The 18,110-nt window shown below is 36.6% G+C and overlaps 1 protein-coding gene across 2 annotated transcripts in view; it reads right to left on the minus strand.

Moving 5' to 3' along the window:
• The window catches only part of CLTC (clathrin heavy chain), a 64,685-nt gene that overhangs the window by 32,050 nt on the left and 14,525 nt on the right, over window positions 1–18,110 (minus strand). For both annotated transcript variants that reach the window (XM_027034262.2, XM_027034260.2), the window contains exons 2-6: window positions 9,134–9,341; window positions 5,662–5,930; window positions 4,944–5,105; window positions 1,761–1,874; window positions 1,167–1,340 (exon numbers count right to left, since the gene is read on the minus strand). In XM_027034262.2, coding sequence (XP_026890063.1) covers window positions 1,167–1,340; window positions 1,761–1,874; window positions 4,944–5,105; window positions 5,662–5,930; window positions 9,134–9,341 — 927 coding nt within the window. The remainder of the gene's footprint in view (window positions 1–1,166; window positions 1,341–1,760; window positions 1,875–4,943; window positions 5,106–5,661; window positions 5,931–9,133; window positions 9,342–18,110) is intronic.

The following is an 18,110-nucleotide window of genomic DNA, read 5'->3' on the forward strand; positions in this document are numbered from 1 at the left end:
GAGTTATGAACAGCAAATATACAAGGTGAAACTCTTCCAGATACTTTAGTTTAAGCATTATCTTAAAACCATCAGCACAGTGGCAGAAATAAAAAGATCTTTGGCTTAACAACTTCATGATTATTAAATTATCACTAATCTAGTTCACCAAAAGGCCAATGCATTCTTGATTTTTCCAAGAGAGATCCATACAACTGAATAAAATGAAAGCTACTGAATTTTTAAAGCTGTTTTAGTGCCCAGACAGTGACTGGTGTAGAAATACAATTAAACAAAGCAAAGTCCCTTTCCTAATGAAGAATAGCAACTGAAGCAGTTTAACAAGTAACTGCTAATTAACTCACTGTGATATGTGCTATGAAGAGAGCTACCTAAATTCTAGGGGAATAAAGCAGGAGCACCTAACCAGGTGTGGGAAGGAGATAGGGAATGATAGGTAGAGAAAGACTCCCTTTCTCTATAATATTTGCCTCTTTACATACATACATTATTACCCTATCCACTTCTATCTGGGAAAAATACTAACTTGAAGGAAAACTAGCAAAAGGCAAGACCAATAACAGTATTGCTTTTGAAATTTTAACCATTTTTTAGAAAATAAGATACTTCCTGGTGGAACATTAAAATACTAAGAAAAGAGAAAAAGGATCACTTGGTTAGGTGCTGTGAAGAGGTCTGTTCAATGTGACAATTTCAGAACAACTAATATTTTCCCTATCTAATTGGATAACTTTCCAGGTACCCCACAATAGCTACCATAACATATCACCTTCCAACATTAAATATTTAATAATAATTAGAGTTAGGAAAAGAGATGTAAAGAGAATTCTTTTCCCAATAGTTGATTATCTGTTTTAGCAATCACAGGAACAAAAAAAAACCCTATTGAAAAGAAAGTATGGTGTCTGTAAAATGTGACCCAAATAATTTCTTTGTATGGAGAGTCATTTCTTTTGACGACAAAGACAGATAAACACAATCCTAAGTGGCTATATGTCAGTTTCTTTCTCTGAGACAGGATCAAAGAGAGACTTTTTATCACGTGCTTCTGTATTTTTATGTATATATTATTTTCTGACATCCAAACCACATTTGCTTTTTAGGAAAAAGAAAAGCTAACAGCAGTGTTACTTTATTGCTTAATTTAAGTTTCAAGGTTTCCTTACTTGTCCCTTTCTGTTTACTCCAATTATTCCAGCTGTGGCTTCATGAGGTGCAGTAACAAAGATTGTTTCTCCACTGATTCTATTCATGTAGATACAGGTACCAGTCTCAAGATCATAGAGGTGGATATAACCATACTTAGTAATCAAGAACACTACATCATGCTTTTCACTGATCTGTATAAAGAAAATCAACACTTCAGTAAAATCATGAATCTACAAAGAAAAAACTTAATTCCATCTCAGATATGGTAAATTCTAGAACTTTGACAAGAGGCGTATATGAAAAATCTTAAAAGTTAACGTATGTATGGTTTCTCCTTTTTATAGCACGTTAATATCCCAAGCTCTCACTGTAAACAAAGAGTATGAATAAAATGTATAAAAGAGAAAACATAATTTTGAACTTATGATAACCCAGTTTATGTATTATGTGAATGTTAAGAATATTTCTTCACAAAGTTTTACTAATAAACTTTACTATTAAATAAAGGATATTCCTCTAAGCACTATTAATAATTGACTGTAAGTAGCAGTTTGGGGTTAGTTTTGTAATGAGGAGAGATTTTAAAAGTCCATTTGTTTTACTTAAAATACCTGCATTGCAACAGGAAAGTCATTTTGTGCTTCTGGAGGAAAGAAAACATCCACTGCCTTCTTTGGAAAGGGCTGATTCCCTGTAGGTGGTGTGCCAACTTCAATGATATGTAACTGTTCACAAGAAAATAAAATTGATATAAATCTAGATCATTTACCAGTTGATCGCAGCAGCTTTATTTGTAGCCCCAGACTGGAAACAACCCAAATGTCCCAAAATAGGTGAATATTAAACTATGGTACAACCATAGCATGGAATACTCCTCAGTAAAAAAAAAAAAAAAAAGTCTCATGGACATTATGCCAAGTGAAAAAAAAAAAGTGCTAATCTCAAAAGGTCACAAGCTATACAATTCTACTTATATAGCATTCTTGAAGTGACATATTATACAAACAGAGAGTAAATTAGTAGTTGTCAGGAGTTACAGATGTGGGGGGAGAAGGGAGCAAGTGGGTGTGACTAAAAAGGGGTTGCAGGAGGGAAGATAGTATGTATCATGAATCTACTCCTATTAAATGACACAGAATAACACAATTGTACTAACATCTGTTTCTAGTTTTTCTACTGTACTATATAGCTCTGTAAGATGTAACCAAAAACTAGGTAAAGAACATAGGCATCTCTCTGTGCTGTCCTTGTATTATTTCAAGATAAAAACTTTAAAAAGTTAAATGAATAGTTAGAGGGATCATACCTCAATCTACCTTGTATTAAGGACACAGAATGGTAATATATTACCATCAAAGGCACCTTCTCATGGTTTTCAATGATAATTTAGTATTTCCAAATAGAACTCTAACTTAAATTGTTAAATCCTTCCCTGCCTATACATCTACTCTAACACAGATGGAAAATATACACCTAAACTGTCTCTCTAATCACATATACTTCATGGATGAGAATATTTTGGTTTAAAATATCTGATGCTGTACATCAGCCAGGCAAAAGAAAGTAAATAATCTCAGTAAAAGAGTATTATATATTTAGCTTAGTCATGTCAAGAACGGACTCAAACAAGAAAACAATATGGTTTCCAAGATATATACCATATGAAACTTGTAGGGTCTCATCCTTAATTAGGATAACTACCGATACTGAAAAGAACTGGGTCTTCCTTCAAAAGCCATGGCAGACTTTGGTATAGAATATAGCTGCCCTCCAAAAGCCATGGCAGACTATAGGCTCAGGCACAGGTTTTCAGATACTAGAAAAATGACAAAGTTTTTGGACTTTTCAAAAAAAAGTCTCAGCCTTATGTCTTAAGGATAAGATCGGATTTCTAAAACTTATGTGTCTTTTTGTTAAATTGTACCAATTGAGACATAAATACCAATGTTTTCTATCCTTGTCATATTGAAAGGATGGTTGGATCATTCCTCACTTCAAGGATTCTTACTCTGAAATTTTAGGCAGAATTTTAACTCTCTGCGCGTATGTTCCCTCTCTGCTAAGAGACTATAGATTTCAAGCAATCTCGATCTTATGAGTTTCTACAGCCAGCAGTACTAACTGTGGCATCCAGAAGTGCAGTCATAGCAGTAGCTGAGTCCCCAAAGTTTTATGGCAGGGCTTTAGGCTGGGACCATGACTACTGCCCATTCTCCTTTATTCCTCATTTTTTCCAAGCTTGGGTTTAAAGCTTCCTAGCTAAATGTAAATAATCCATTATCTTTTCACTAAACTTTTTATACTCTAACCAACCAGGCCTTCTTTCTGTTGTCTGTAACTAAGAATCCCAATATATAGTACTTCAATTTGTCTAGGTGATTCCAACGTACAACCAGGGTTGAGAAGCTGACTTAGGACGATAATACTCAAATTGTAGTCCATACCCATCTAGACACCTATGGCATTTAAATTGTAGATTATGAGCTCCACTTACTGAATGAGATTATGTTTTTATTTTTTTAAAAATTTATTTTGAGAGCTTAAGTGGGAGAGTGTAAGCAGGGCAGGGGCAGAGAGAGGGAGAAAAAGAGAATCCTAAGCAGGCTCCACACTATCATTACAGAGCCTGACATAGGGCTGGATCTCACAAACTGAACCATGAGATCATGACCTAAGTCAACAGTCAGTCGCTTAACCAACTAAGCCACACAGGTACCCCTGGACCAGACTCTCCATATGTAAGGCAAACAAATGTACATTGCAGCAACCCTAATCACTCTTACACGCAGTAAAGTTTAAAAACAAAGGCCTTTGGTAAAGGCAATAAAAATAGTGTTAAAGAGCCAATATAAATTTTTTTTTAATGTTTTTATTTATTTTTGAGACAGAGAGACAGAGCATGAGCAGGGGAGGGGCAGAGAGAGAGGGAAACACAGAATCTGAAACAGGCTCCAGGCCCTGAGCTGTCAGCACAGAGCCTGACGCGGGGCTCGAACGCACCGACCATGAGATCATGACCTGAGCTAAAGTTGGATGCTTAACTGACTGAGCCACCCAGGCGCCCCTTAAAGAGCTGATATAAAAAAGTTGTTAAACAACATTACTCATTTTAGACAAGTATCACAAGAAAACACTAATTCATTTTAGATATGTATCACTAGAAGCAGAATTTAAACAAACTAAGTCACCATAAATCTGAATAGTACAAACAAATTAACGGGGTGCTTGGGTGGCACAGCAGATTAAGCATCCGACTCCTGATTTCAGCTCAGGTCATAATCTCACAGTATGTGAGTTCGAGCCCTGAACGGGCTCTGTGCTGACGGCGTGGAGCCTGCTTGAGATTCTCCTTCTTTCTCTGCCCTTTCCCTGCTCACACTCTCTTGGTCTCTCTCAAAGTAAGTAAACTTAAAAAACAACAACAACATCAAAACAACTTTGGGGCACCTGGTTGTCTCAGTAGGTTAAGCCTCCGAGTTCAGCTCAGGTCTAGATCTTATGGTTTGTGAATGTGAACCCTGCATCAGGCTCTCTGCTGTCAGTGCAGAGCCCTCTTGGGATCATTCGTCCCCCTTTCTCTCTGCCCCTCCCCCACTCATTCTCTCTCTCTCTCTCTCTCTCTCTCTCTCAAATAAAACATTTTTAAAATTTTTTTTAAAAATTCATGCACAGTCCATTAAAGAAAAAAAATTAAAAATTAACAATGAAGGGTAAGACTATTTTGAAATTAAAGGACTAATTAGTAGAGAGACAAAGATCAGTGCTCACTAACAACTTCCAAAGCCAAAACTTACCTTCCCTCCAGCTTGACCCCGTACTGCAAAACAAAATAACGTTGATTCTTCTGCATTTCCTTCCATCTTAAACTGCGCAAAACTAGCCGCGTGTCCTTCAATGGGCTGAGATACTTTCCTATCTACAGAATATAACTGCATAGCTCCCACCACACGATTTTGCTACAAAGGATCAAAGAGAATAAAGTTTGGAGACCCAATGAATCAATAACTCCCAGATTCATCAAGAGGTAAAATAATTAGAATGTTTTATATCACTTTTGGCAGGATTTATAATTCTTTATAATGTAGTCTCTCAATGTAGATTTGATACCTCTTCATTTAAAATTTGGCTCCAACATTACATTAAAACAATATGAATACTTAAAATGTGCTTCATATACAACCATCTCTTTACACTATCTTAAAGAATATATATTAGAAAACTCATTCTGCAATAAATGGCCATAATAAGTACCAAATCATTCACACAGGAACTCAATATCCGCTCAAACTGCAAGTAAAACCTAAACCTAAAATCACCTGGTAAGAGTACTCTGAAAATGTATTGTCAGCATAAAGCCATTAAGCTAGCAACCTTTATTTCTTAAAAAAGAAAGTCTTTCCAAATAAGTCTCATTCACCGGGACCAAGCATAGACAACCTAATTTCAAAATAAACTGCATTCTGAGAACATTCATTCTCTATACCTTTTATCAAACATCTAGAAAAATGTTACCTGTGCAGATATGCCAGTCAGAAGTAACCACTTTTGCTTTGCATCTGTACGATAATTGATAATCTGGCACCCTGCAAGGCTAGAATGGCGATCAAACATTTTCACTGGCTGAGACTCTCCTTCCATACTCCAATGATAAACTGCATTATCCGTAACAAGAGCAACCGTATTCAAAGAGATCCATTTCCAGAAAGTGACATCATCAGTCATGGTATGGGCCTTCATTTTACTTTTCATTTCAATGTTAAATATCTGAAGAGTTTTCCCAGCTAAAAACAAAATTAAGAATTGTGAGTCATTAAGAAAACAAAGTGCAGGATAAATTATTATATACCTAGACTAGTGATTTGTAACTTTCAAACAAAATGGTTCTGTTAGGAGACTAATAACCAACTACACAAGTGACACTACTAGAGCAGCAACCTTTGTAGAGATAGCTAAGACTAAATCCACAATCTATATCTACAGCTGAAGCAAAAACTTTATTATCTCTAACAGACATTTTAAATAGATAGATGACTGCTATACATTTCTAAATCCCAACTGAAAATGAGTCTAAAGAATAGCTCACTTAATAATCATGGAAAACAAGATTGTAGCCTTCAGGCTTTAATGAAGAAGGTTTACTTTATGCATAAATTAAGTTAGTTGCAGGTACACAGAACAAAGCAAATCTGATACAAACACATGGGGGAAAATGTCTACTTTTTAAGAGGCAGTCATCCCCCATCCAATAAAATCTTGTGGAAACTGCTTTTTGAAGGAGGATCAACCTCAACTCAGTCTTACACTACCAGCACATAAAAGAAGTCCATGCTAAAACTGGTTTAAGATACACAGGGAAAGGTGGAGGTGCCAGAGAAAAAGGAGGAGGAAACAAAGGAGGGCAGTTTCAGATGCTGTTAATATACTGGAGATAAGAACAAAATTCAAGCTTTATCCATTTAATACAATGGTAAAAGGATGACATTTGCCTTGAGTGTTAAGAGTTCACTGAGTCAGATGCAAGGGCTTATATTTCTAATTTGAAATCTATAAGTCTGAAAAAGTGATTAGGTCTAAATTAATAGAGGTCAAAGCCCACAACTATCACTAGGCTAACCCAGATTAGCCCTTAGAGACTAAGGAAAACTCCATTCCTGAGCCACAGAGAATCTGGCTCTTGAAGAACAAAAATTATAAGGTAGTAGCAAGGGAGGGGTGATGGGATGGGACACAAAACATATAGCTTTGTACCATGACCCTTCTTACCACATCTGTAAAAACTTCTTTCATAAAACAAAGAATGCTATTCCCATCCCACACAATATGTAAACCACAACCAGACTTGAACAATTGTTAGTTATAGTCCTGTTTATAAAAAGAAGCCAAGGATTTCCCTTCAGAGGGAAGCAGTATTGGGGAATGACTTATTTTCCTCTGCTGCCTTTCCCAATCCCTAATCAGACTTTTATTGTTTTGTTTTGTTTTTTTAACACAAGAGGGGTTGGAGTAAATATATGTAGGGTGATTTGGGGGAAGAGGGTGAGGGTTAACAGCTTAACTCTGTAGTGTAGACATATAGGCACAAATCTATAATGCTATTACAATGCTCTGAAAATCTTTCCAATTTATTCTTTTTATATAACAGGACAATAACTAATACAATCTAATTTAAGATAACTCACCATCTGCACACATAAGAAAGCATTAAGAAATGTGATAAGATAACAATAACATTAAAAATAGAAAAGAACTGTGAGAAAATTAAAACGATGGCCTTTTAATAGAGAGGGGTGAGAGGTGCTAAGCAGTTGAATCTAAATTCTTTAAGGAGGCTGAAGGGAGCTTAATACCTTAAAGTATAATATGTGTACTGTTTAACAGAAGCAATTGTTTTATAGCTTGCGGCTATAAAACATGCGTCCCTAAGTGAAAGCTGGGACCTTTCCTTAAGATGAGATCAACAACTCCTATCTTGGATATGTTAATGGTGATGCAGTTATTTGAATATGCTTGCCCCCAACCCTGCATTTAATCCCTAACCAGTATTACTACTAAATACAAAGTTTAAATAATGTGAAGAAAATCTGTTTAAACACTTCAGCACCTTTAACAACTCACCTAACAAATTTATCAAGAAATTACTAGGAACCTAAAGCCTCCTCCTACTACCAAGAAGAAAAACAATAAAGCAAAGTATAGACAGTTAAATGCCTTTAGAGTCAGCCAGCTTGTCACTTAGCCTTCTCATAAACTACTGTTTGAAAGGGCTGGGACACCAGGGTGGCTCAGTCTGTTAGCATCCAACTTCAGCTCAGGTCATGATCTCACAGTTCGTGAGCTCGAGACCCACATCAAGCTCTATGCTGACAGCGAGGAGCCTGCTTTGGATCCTCTGTTTCCCTCTCTCTCTGCCCCACTTTCTCTTTCTTTCTCTTTCTCTCTCTCTCAAAAATAAACACACATTTGGGGCACCTACGTGGTTCAGTCAGTTAAGCGTCTGACTCTGGATCTCAGCTCAGGTCACAATCTCCCAGCTCATGAGTTTGAGCCCAACACGGGACTCAAACTCACGAACTTGCTGTCAGTGCAGAGCCTGCTTGGGATTATCTTTCTCCCTTGCTTTCTGCCCATCCCTGCCCTCTCATGTTCTCTCTCAAATATTAAAATAAAATAATAAGCATTTTTTAATTAAAAAAAGGGGGGTCAATTACATTCTCATTCTATAGTTCAAAGGAAAAAAATTAAGATAGTCTCCCAGACAGTATGAGGTTCTTTGAACTGCTTGGACTGATAGGTTGTACAGTTCTGTACTGTGTGACACTAAAAAGTTACTTTGAATAAACTCTAATACCCCTGATTCCAAAGCTTTAATACCCATCTACATATACATATACTTCTAATAATCAGTGTAAATGCAAAACATTTTTCTTAAAAAGTAGGCTTCACACTCAATGTGAGGCTTACACTTATGACCCTGAGATCAACAGTTGACATGTTCTACTGACTGAGCCAGCCAGGCACCCAATTCAAGACATTTTTAGAACTTGACAATCTAAATGAAACACACACCTGAAGTATAAAAAAAGGCACAACATAAATGTTAAGTTTATCTTCGTAACAAAATCTTGCAATGTTTAAGTGCTAATATTAAAGCATATTTTATTTCAGGATATGAATCACTAATTTGTCTTCTGTAGATGGATTTATGTACTTAGCACAGTCTTATCACACTGGAGGTACAAAATTTAAATTCATTAAATCTAAAACTCAAAATTTTTCCAAATAGATCTATGCTGAATAGAAAGACATCTCACAGAAACATACCAAGTCATGAAAGTAGTTAAAATCAAATTTAGTAATAGCTTCAAGTTTGCAGATTTAACCAAATTTAATATACAAAAGAAGGTAGATCCTTTTATTGTATTTGAATAAGTTATACATAGGGAAGGAAAAAAAGGAAAGAAAACCACCCCACAATCTTTTATACCTTTCAGTGCAATTACTTTGCTTGCTGGATTCATGATGGCGCTGTCTGCTGAAATTGGTCTTCGAATTGGATTACTTGGGTCATTCATATCAATGATTACCACCTGGGCCTGCTCTCCTACTTTCTCTCTAATGCAGATGAATTTGTCTGACTCCATAGTTAGGGTACTGAAGCCAATATTTGCTGGGTTTATACCCAGATTCTGGAGCTGGGGAAAAAAATCAAAAACATAATAAGTCATGTTACAAAGTGAATCAGAAAGACTTGATATTCACGTATTGTCATTACCTCATTTAACCTTCAAGGTCAACAGTAACAACTCCGTTATTCATTCAAATGAGGCTATTGATGGACCTTCAGTTCTTCCAACAAATACAGCATTCAACTATTTTATTATAACCTTGTAGTTATAACTAGAGATATGTTAACTTTGTGGTTATAACTAAGAGGCAGAACAAATACATAAAAAGGTAAAGGAAACAGCTACCTTTTGTTCAGGGGATTTGTTCAGGGTTCAGGGGATTTGAGGTCATTGACCTTTTTTGGTTTAAGGTCTGTCCTCCCTTACCCCCTTCAATATTCAGCAGTCATTTGCTCACAAGTACTGGACTTTAGGAATCTGAAAATTAACTTCAGCATAAAAAGAGATTTAAAACTTCAGAGTTCTTATGTAAAGGAACTAACAAAAGCAGACACGTAAACAACTGGCAATGCTTTGCCAAAAGCGCCAAAACAAAGATATGTAAGAGGGACCTGGTTAAAGGCGGCCCACAGCTAAGGGAATGTGTCCAAGGAAGGAAGGTAGAAAAGAGAATGCTCAACAGAAGAACAAATACTAAGGTCCAGATATATGACTATGAAAGGCTTGCGGAGCAAAGAATTAAAACTGATAAACTGAATGTATCCCAGTAAGAATCCTGAATGTCTCCAAAGGCAAAGGAAGCTACTTACGGGTTTTAACAAGGAAAATAATGGAATCAGATTTGCTTTGTATATTAAGAAGATATTAAAGTATTTGCTAAATAAATATAGAGAATCTAAAGATGGTAGGTTTTTGAAAACCACGTAAGTGTGTGAGAAAAAGGCACTTGCTAGAAGGTCTCTACCAGAGTGGGTCATTAATATTCTGGTGCCTAAATGTAGTCTAACAGATTAAGTCCCGCTAAAAAGTTACTGAAGGTTTCATTAGCCTTGACCATTTTTTTTCCTTTTTTCCAACGGATAATAAATTCACATGGAACAAAATCCAAAGCAAAATTAAAAAGCCCGCACACACACACACGTCTTCCTTCTGCCCGTGACCGCCCAGATAGCCAATTTTCCTCCCCAGAGACCACCATTGTCACTACTCTCTTATGGACTGGCCTGAGCCAAGTTAACTGTATTTTATCTAAATTCTTTTGTCAAATTCTGCTAATCACACTTAATAATAACTAGGCCGGCTTCTGAATAAAATAAAACATAAGATTAAGAGACTACATTTTATTTTCACTTCAACGACTGCAAGCACAACCAGTTACAAAGTGTAGTTACAATAACTTAGTTACTGAATACCAGGGCAAGGAGTCAAGCAATAGTCTATTAATACAAACATGATAATAAAGTAGAAGATTAACTACCTTTACAAATTCAAGTATATGCTGCAATGCAAGGCAAGTATACAAGCTGATAAATAATTTGTAACAAATTTGGTTAAAATAAAATCTTAGGAATTATTAACTTTCATTTCTTCATGACTTTAACTTTTGTAGTAACTTTTAGGTCCAGAACTAATGAAGGAAGATAAATGAGGACCCCAACCACATACGAAGGGATTGTTGGTGGGCTTCAGAAGGCCTTATACAAAACAAGTTGTCCACTAGTTTCAAAGATATAGACATCTATTTTTCTGAGTGGATGGGTCCTCAGACTTATGTAATTTTCTTTTTATTTATTTATTTTTGAGAGAGAGAGAGAAAGAGACAGAGGGAGGGAGAGAAAGCGAGAGCAGAGTAGGGGCAGAGAGAGAGGGAGAAAGAAAATCCCAAGCAGGCTCCACACTGTCATGTGGGGATCCATCTTATGAGCCATGAGATCACGACCTGAGCTGAAATCAAGAGTCAAATGCTTAACTGACTGAGCCACCCAGGCAGCCCTGTAGGGGAATTTTAACCTGTTAATAGTGAATATTTGACATCAAAACATACTGGCTCATATGTAATAGTAAATAAATTAATCTTCATTGTAGAAGTATCCACGAAGTTGGACACTTAACCAACTGAGCTACCCAGGCGCCCCTCCATTGTAACCTTTCTAGTAATTGTGGAGAAAAAATTCTAATGGCTTACAGACCACCCAGAACTATATGTGTAAGAGCAACATGTTATCTTCTAAACTATTCTGTAAAAGAAGAATTCTAGGTTTCTAAGTCACTATAGCAAGCATTCACATAAGACAATTTTGAGCTTCAATTGTCACAGCTTAAGTCCTCGAATGTTGAGAAAGAGTAAAAACTAATAGTGTGGGTCAAATAGTAACTAACTGAATCTCAAATTACTCTTCAGAGGCAGGTGCAAGACAACTATAAGAAAAGAAAACTATTAGGAAAGACAGTAAAGGAAGGAAAAAAGAAAGTCAAGAAATCTGTGTTTCTTACTTCCCAGCTAGGTCCCCGAATAAACGTAGTCAGAAAAGCATGTTGTCAACAGTAGGCACTGACCTCCAACCTCAGGGTTGTTTTATTTGAAGAAAAAGCAGATTTGGTTACAAATGGATGGGGTTCTTGCACTCCTTGCAATCTATGTAATCCTCATATATTTTTTTCTCATTCTTCATTTACACATTCTACCAAGAAAGCTATGCATATATATTTTTTATCTTTTCTACCAAGAATGTCCTAGTGCTATTCAAAATACTCCATATGAAATAGCCATGCTTTATTTAAAAAACGAAGTTAAACAAAAGGCAAGTGTCAAGCTCTCACCAATTCCACATGTTTAAACATTTTAAAAAGCATACATAATCAATGCCCATTTATACAACTACATAGGAAACTGCTCCTTCCTACAAAGTCTCTCCCAGTTAAGTGACAGAACTTCAAGTGACATACTCCTATCAGTTCAGAGAAAGTTACATTTGACTCTACTTCTTCAAATAAGATCAGTAAGATTTTTTTCCTTACTAGTGATCCTTTTTCAGTGAGAGTGCTCAGAATACTCACCAATTCTTCCCATATTTTCCCATGACATATTCAAAAGGGAAAGATCCCAAAACACACAGTAATAGGGCAAGTCACCATCATTAACAGTGAATCACTGGGTTCTACTGAAATCAGTATTGCACTACATGCTAACTTGGATGTAAATTAAAAATATATATGTAAGTAAATAAAAAAATAAAAGGGTTATACTAGACAACTATGTCTACTAATATCTATATAGATTAAACTTTTAAAATGCAACAATGGGGGTGCACCTGGGTGGCTCAGTTCTTCTAAGCATACAATCCTTGGTTTTGGCTCAGGCCATGATCTCACGGTTCTTGCGTTTGAGCCCCGCATGGGGCTCTGTGCTGGCAGTGCAGAGCCTGCGTGGGATTTTCTGTGTCTCCTCTCTCTCAGCCCCTCCCCTCCACTTGTGTGCTCGGTCTCTCTCTCTCTCAAAAATAAATAAACTTAAAAAAAAAAAAAGCAATAATGTTTTTTAAAAAGTTTTTATTTTTTAGAGAGAGAGAGAGAGAGAGAGAGAGAGAGAAAGAGCACCTGCAAGCAAGTGGGGGAGAGGTAGAGAAAGAGAATCCCAAGCAGGCTCCACACCCCTCAAAAAAGGTTTTATTTTCAAAACACCAGAAGCCAAACAAAATTCTTAGTCAATTATAAAGGTCTCATGGTATCTGAGCAATCTACCACAGAAACTGTGCAACAAACCACTAATAAACTCAGAGGGCATATGAGTCTCCAAACTTGCAGCAATTTTCAGAGAATACATAATAATATCCAAATTCTGGCTACCTTTTTTTATATTCTCAATTGACAAAATGTTGCTACTATTGAAAATGGGGATATTGTTTGACATATGCTTGGAAATTTCTAGTAAGAATTTTTTTAACTTCAAAAAACTTATACTTTTTATTATAAATTAAAAAGAATATGGAGTTGGGGCAGTAGCTCAATCGGTTAAGGGTCTGACTCTTGATTTCTGCTCAGGTTGGTGAGATGGAGCCCCCTGTCGGGCTCCACGCTGACAGCACAGAACCTGCTTGGGATTCTCTCTCTCCCCCTCCCCCACTCTCACTCATTCTCTCTAAATAAACTTAAAAAAATTTTTTAATTAAAAATATGGAATCAATAAACTTAGGTCCAAGAAAAGGGGTTACTTATTTTTTTTTAATAGTTATATGCATATGGCAAAGTATTCAAACAGTACAAAAGGGTATACTGAGAAGTGACCCACCTATGCTTCCAGTAATACCTCTCTCCCCCCAGCAATTAGAGATGCTTTTCCATCTTAGAGACAACCTATGTATATGAAAGTATAGATTTCCATCCTTCCTTTAAACAAAGAAAAACAAAAGACTAATTGCACATGCACAAAACCATACAAATTATCAACTTCTCTGAAAACCAACTCAAATGTTGCAATTCGTTTGGTTTCCACACTACATTCTGGGCACTGGTCCATAAATGCATATTGTAGGGCCTGACACTTAAGCCTAGATTACTTTCCAAAAAGTTAAGTCAATGTATTGTTAATCAGCCAAACCAAAACTCTGGAGAATCCTGGAGTTACATTTTAGAAATGATACAAAAATGTTTCTTCTTCCCTCTCCTCTCCCTCTCACCCCAATTTGGATTAACATGCCTGGGGGTGGTGGGGGGTGTGGGGGGTGGGGGGCTGGGGACACTACATTTCTAGTTTTTGTAGTGAGGCATACAGATAGTATTTCAGACCCCCTATTATCTAGAGAACACAGAAGGTTCTTCACTCAACTAGACAATTACTATAAAAATATATAACACTGATTATAAAGTACAAGTGCCATTCAAAATTAGTTCGTTCTGTAGATTCTTCATAAGGACAAAACGTCCGGATTTTAGTGCCAGTTTTGTCACTTCAATGATCATGGGCTAATCAGTTACCTGTGTACCTGTTTCCTCCTCTGGAACATCTGAGATAACAGTACCTCCCAGAATTGTGTTTAATGTAGAGCACTTAGAACAATGTCTGACACACAGTAAAGGCTCAATAGATACTTTTAGAACACACAACTCAAGAGTACTTAGGCTCAAGATTAGCTTTTCTTGTATTTGCATTTATCTACTTAATTCAGCTGTCCTACAGGTTGGATGTAACTCTGGGTGTGAATATCTTTTGACTACTGATAATAGATTAATGGTCTCTGGGTGCTAAACTTACTCAGACACTGTGAGATGCCATTTTTTTCCTTTTTAAAGAATAGGAAATTACACTCAACAAACTTTCAATTCTGTTCTTTAATTTGCCTAAAGTTAGGTAGAAACCAAAATCTTCAAAACCATGTAACATGGAACCATGTAACATTTTCAAGGTAAGTAACCCTATTTTATTTTAATTCCTTTTTTTAGGTGCACCATGGAACACTGCTAAAGCTTTCTAACAAACTTGGCAAATATGCTCTACCACCTTTGCTGAGGGAGCAAGTTGGGAAAGCTAACGCAAACAGATGGCATAAGGTCAGTACCATCAAAAATTCTCTTTAGCCTAAAGAGCTCAATACTAAAAAAAAAAAATAAACAACCAGAAGTTAAAATGTAAAGCAACCATAGAATTTCACTCTTCAATGTGCAGAAAAGCTTAGGCCACCTGGTTAAAAGACACACACGCACCTCTATACTACACCTTTCCAAAACCAGAGTTTCCCAATTGTTTCCTAATCAGCCCATGCCACATAATTCCAAGTCAATTCATCCAACTAAATTTAAGTTCTTCAAATAAAAGAACTTTCTTAAAGAGTAAAAGCCTCTTCCATCTTTGCTCTTCAATGTCTAACTAATGTTATAGAGGCAAGAATGATCTTACAGAAAGATAGCATTTCTTTTATAATATGTATACTATTAATTACTTTTCAGGACAATTATAAATTAAAAGAGGTTCATGAAATCAGGAGTCCACACTAGTATAAATAAAAAAATAATAATTAACAAAAAATGAAAAACTGTTCCTTATAGGGGCACCTGTGTGGCTCAGTTGGTTAAGTGTCCGACTTCGGCTCAGGTCATGATCTCGCGGTTTGTGTGTTCAAGCCCCGCGTTGGGCTCTGTGCTGACAGCTCAGAGCCTGGAGCCTGCTTCAGATTCTGTGTCTCTCGGTCTCTTGGCCCCTCCCCTGCTCATGCTCTGTCTCTCTCTGTCTCTCAATAATAAACATAAAAAAAAAAAATTAAAAAAAAAAAAAAAAAAAGAAAAACTGTTCCTTATAAAGAAAGCAAACTTAAAAACGGTGAAAGACCAGGGCGCCTGGGTGGCTCAGTCCGTTAAGCATCTGGCTTCAGCTCAGGCGATGATCTCGCAGTTTGTGAGTTTGAGCCTCACACTGGACTCTGTGCTAACAGCTCAGAGCCTGGAGCCTGCTTCAGATTCGGTGTCTCCTCCTCTCTCTGTCCCTCCCATGCTCATGCTCTGTCTCTGTCTCTCAATAATAAATAAATGTTAAAAAAAAAATTCTCAAAAAGTGGCGAAAGACCAATCAATAGAATTTTTAAACAGTCACTCTTTTGCAAGTATCACAATAACTGATTTAGAGAAGACTCATCAATGGATACTAAAATTAATGGATGAAATTTTGAGGAATGACATATTTACATAGTTTCACGGTATTTCCTAAGACACTTGGGGAAAAGAGATTCAGAGTGAAGAAACCTGTCAGACACAACCTTCATCAAACAAAGTTAATACCACCAGCAATGGGTCAAATCAACAGTATGTTTCCTGATATGATGAAGTACAAAGAACACATTACTTCTGTGGTATTCTTGCTGAAAGTACATAACATGGACTAATCACAAGGACCCATTTTTGAGGAATCAAAATTGAGGAACATTAACAAAACAAATGATGTATACTTTTTCAGAAATATCTATGTTTTAAAATACAGAGTTCCAGTTTGGCTCTGGGCTGACAACACAGAGCCTGCTTGGGATTCTCTCTTTCCTTCTCTGCCTACCACCTCCCACTAGTGTTCTCCCCCTGCCCCTCTCTCTTTCTCTCAAAAAAATGAACTTAAAAAAATAAATAAGGGCGCCTGGATGGCTCAATTTGTTGAGTGTGCAACTCATGATTTTCACTCAGGTCATGATCTCAAGGTTTGAGGAACACAGCCCTGTGTAAGGCTCTACACTGACAGTACAAAATCTGCTCGGGATTCTCTCTCTCCCTTGCACTTTCTCTCAAAATAAATTTAAAAAATTTTTTCTTATTTTCTAAAGACGTATACTGAAGTATTTAGGAAAGGTCATGATGGCTTGAATCTCTTTAAAATGTTTAAAACAAAAGAAACACATATAGCAAAATATTAAAAATCTAGATGACTGGGTATATGCCTCTCCCCAGTTCTTATATGAAAGCTTCCTATTTTTTTCAAGTTTTTAAAAAGGGATTAATTTCTATTCTCTTACAAGGTTACAGAAATTGAAAACTAAATGTATAAGGATCAGATTTTTATTAGGCAATTTACCTGTAGGGCAGGAAGGAACAATACAACTTTCAAAAGGTAAAGATGAAAATCAAACCAAAGAATGATGTAATTCAAGTTAGTTATACTCTAAAGGAGTTGTCCAATCAGAACGAAGATTTGTCGCACTGTCCAAGACTGAAACGACTGGTCACGTGCAACTACTCAATTTTAAGTATACAGAATTTAATATTCACTTCTCCAGTCACACTACGCACATTTCGAGTACTCAACAGCCACATGTGACTACTATTGGAAGGCACAAAATATACATTTCCATCGTTGCACAGTCTAATGAAGGGCAATGTTTTCAGACGTTTTTCCTGAGAGTCCAACAAGGAGAAAAAGGTAACTTAAAATTAAACTCTGGCAAAATAGGAAGGACAATTGGTAAAGTTATACAAGAATTTCAAACAAGACAAAAAGACGGAGGAAAAAGTAGAACCTTCAAGTTTTAAAGTCCAGATAGCTTGCAGGAGGCTTGAGAGAAAAAAATCTGCAAAGTTCAATACTAGCAGAAGTGAGAACCCAAGGGAAGAACTCCTCAATCTAGGTGCTCTTTCCCCTCAAGAAATCACTACACTTTCAAACAGCAAAGGCCCAGGGTTACAAAGGATTAAGAATGTGCAGATATAATAAGATGTAATTTCTTCGAAAAACAGGAGAAAAGAGAGGCCTGTCTCTATGCTTGATAAACTGCCACTGCCTCAATTTCTAAGATATTCATCAATATCATAACGCTTTTGGAGAAAGATACACAACTGTATGATGAATCTCTAAAAAATAAGTGTGGAAAAGATTGTATTAAAATCAGAGATATGATAAAAAATTTTTTATTTTTATTTATTTTGAGAAAGAGACAACATGGGCAGGCACAGAGAGTGAGGGAGAGCCAGAATCCCAGGCAGGCTCCCTGCAATCAGCACAAAGCCCAACACAGGGCGTGATCTCAAGAACCTTGAGATCATGACCTGAACCAAGAGCAAGAGTTGGGATGCTTAACCAACTGAGCCACCCAGGCACCCCTAAAAAAAAAAAAATTTTTTTTTTTGAACTTCAGCAGAATTAGATTCAGAAATCTATGTTGAAGGCTCATCAGTTTTTAATGACTTAAAAGCTTTGTTTTTCCTGTCTTGATTCTGGAACTATACTTGATTTGACTGTAAACATGGCAACAGAAAAGAGAAAGTGTTCATTCATGCTTGAGCAAAGCATGCCTAGGTGCTACGTGGAGGGTTAAAGTGATTTAGCACACATCAAGCACTTAAAACAGTGCAAGGCCACATAAGCAC

The sequence above is a fragment of the Acinonyx jubatus genome, chromosome E1 (assembly GCF_027475565.1).
Source record: "Acinonyx jubatus isolate Ajub_Pintada_27869175 chromosome E1, VMU_Ajub_asm_v1.0, whole genome shotgun sequence".
Taxonomy (NCBI): Eukaryota; Metazoa; Chordata; class Mammalia; order Carnivora; family Felidae; genus Acinonyx; species Acinonyx jubatus.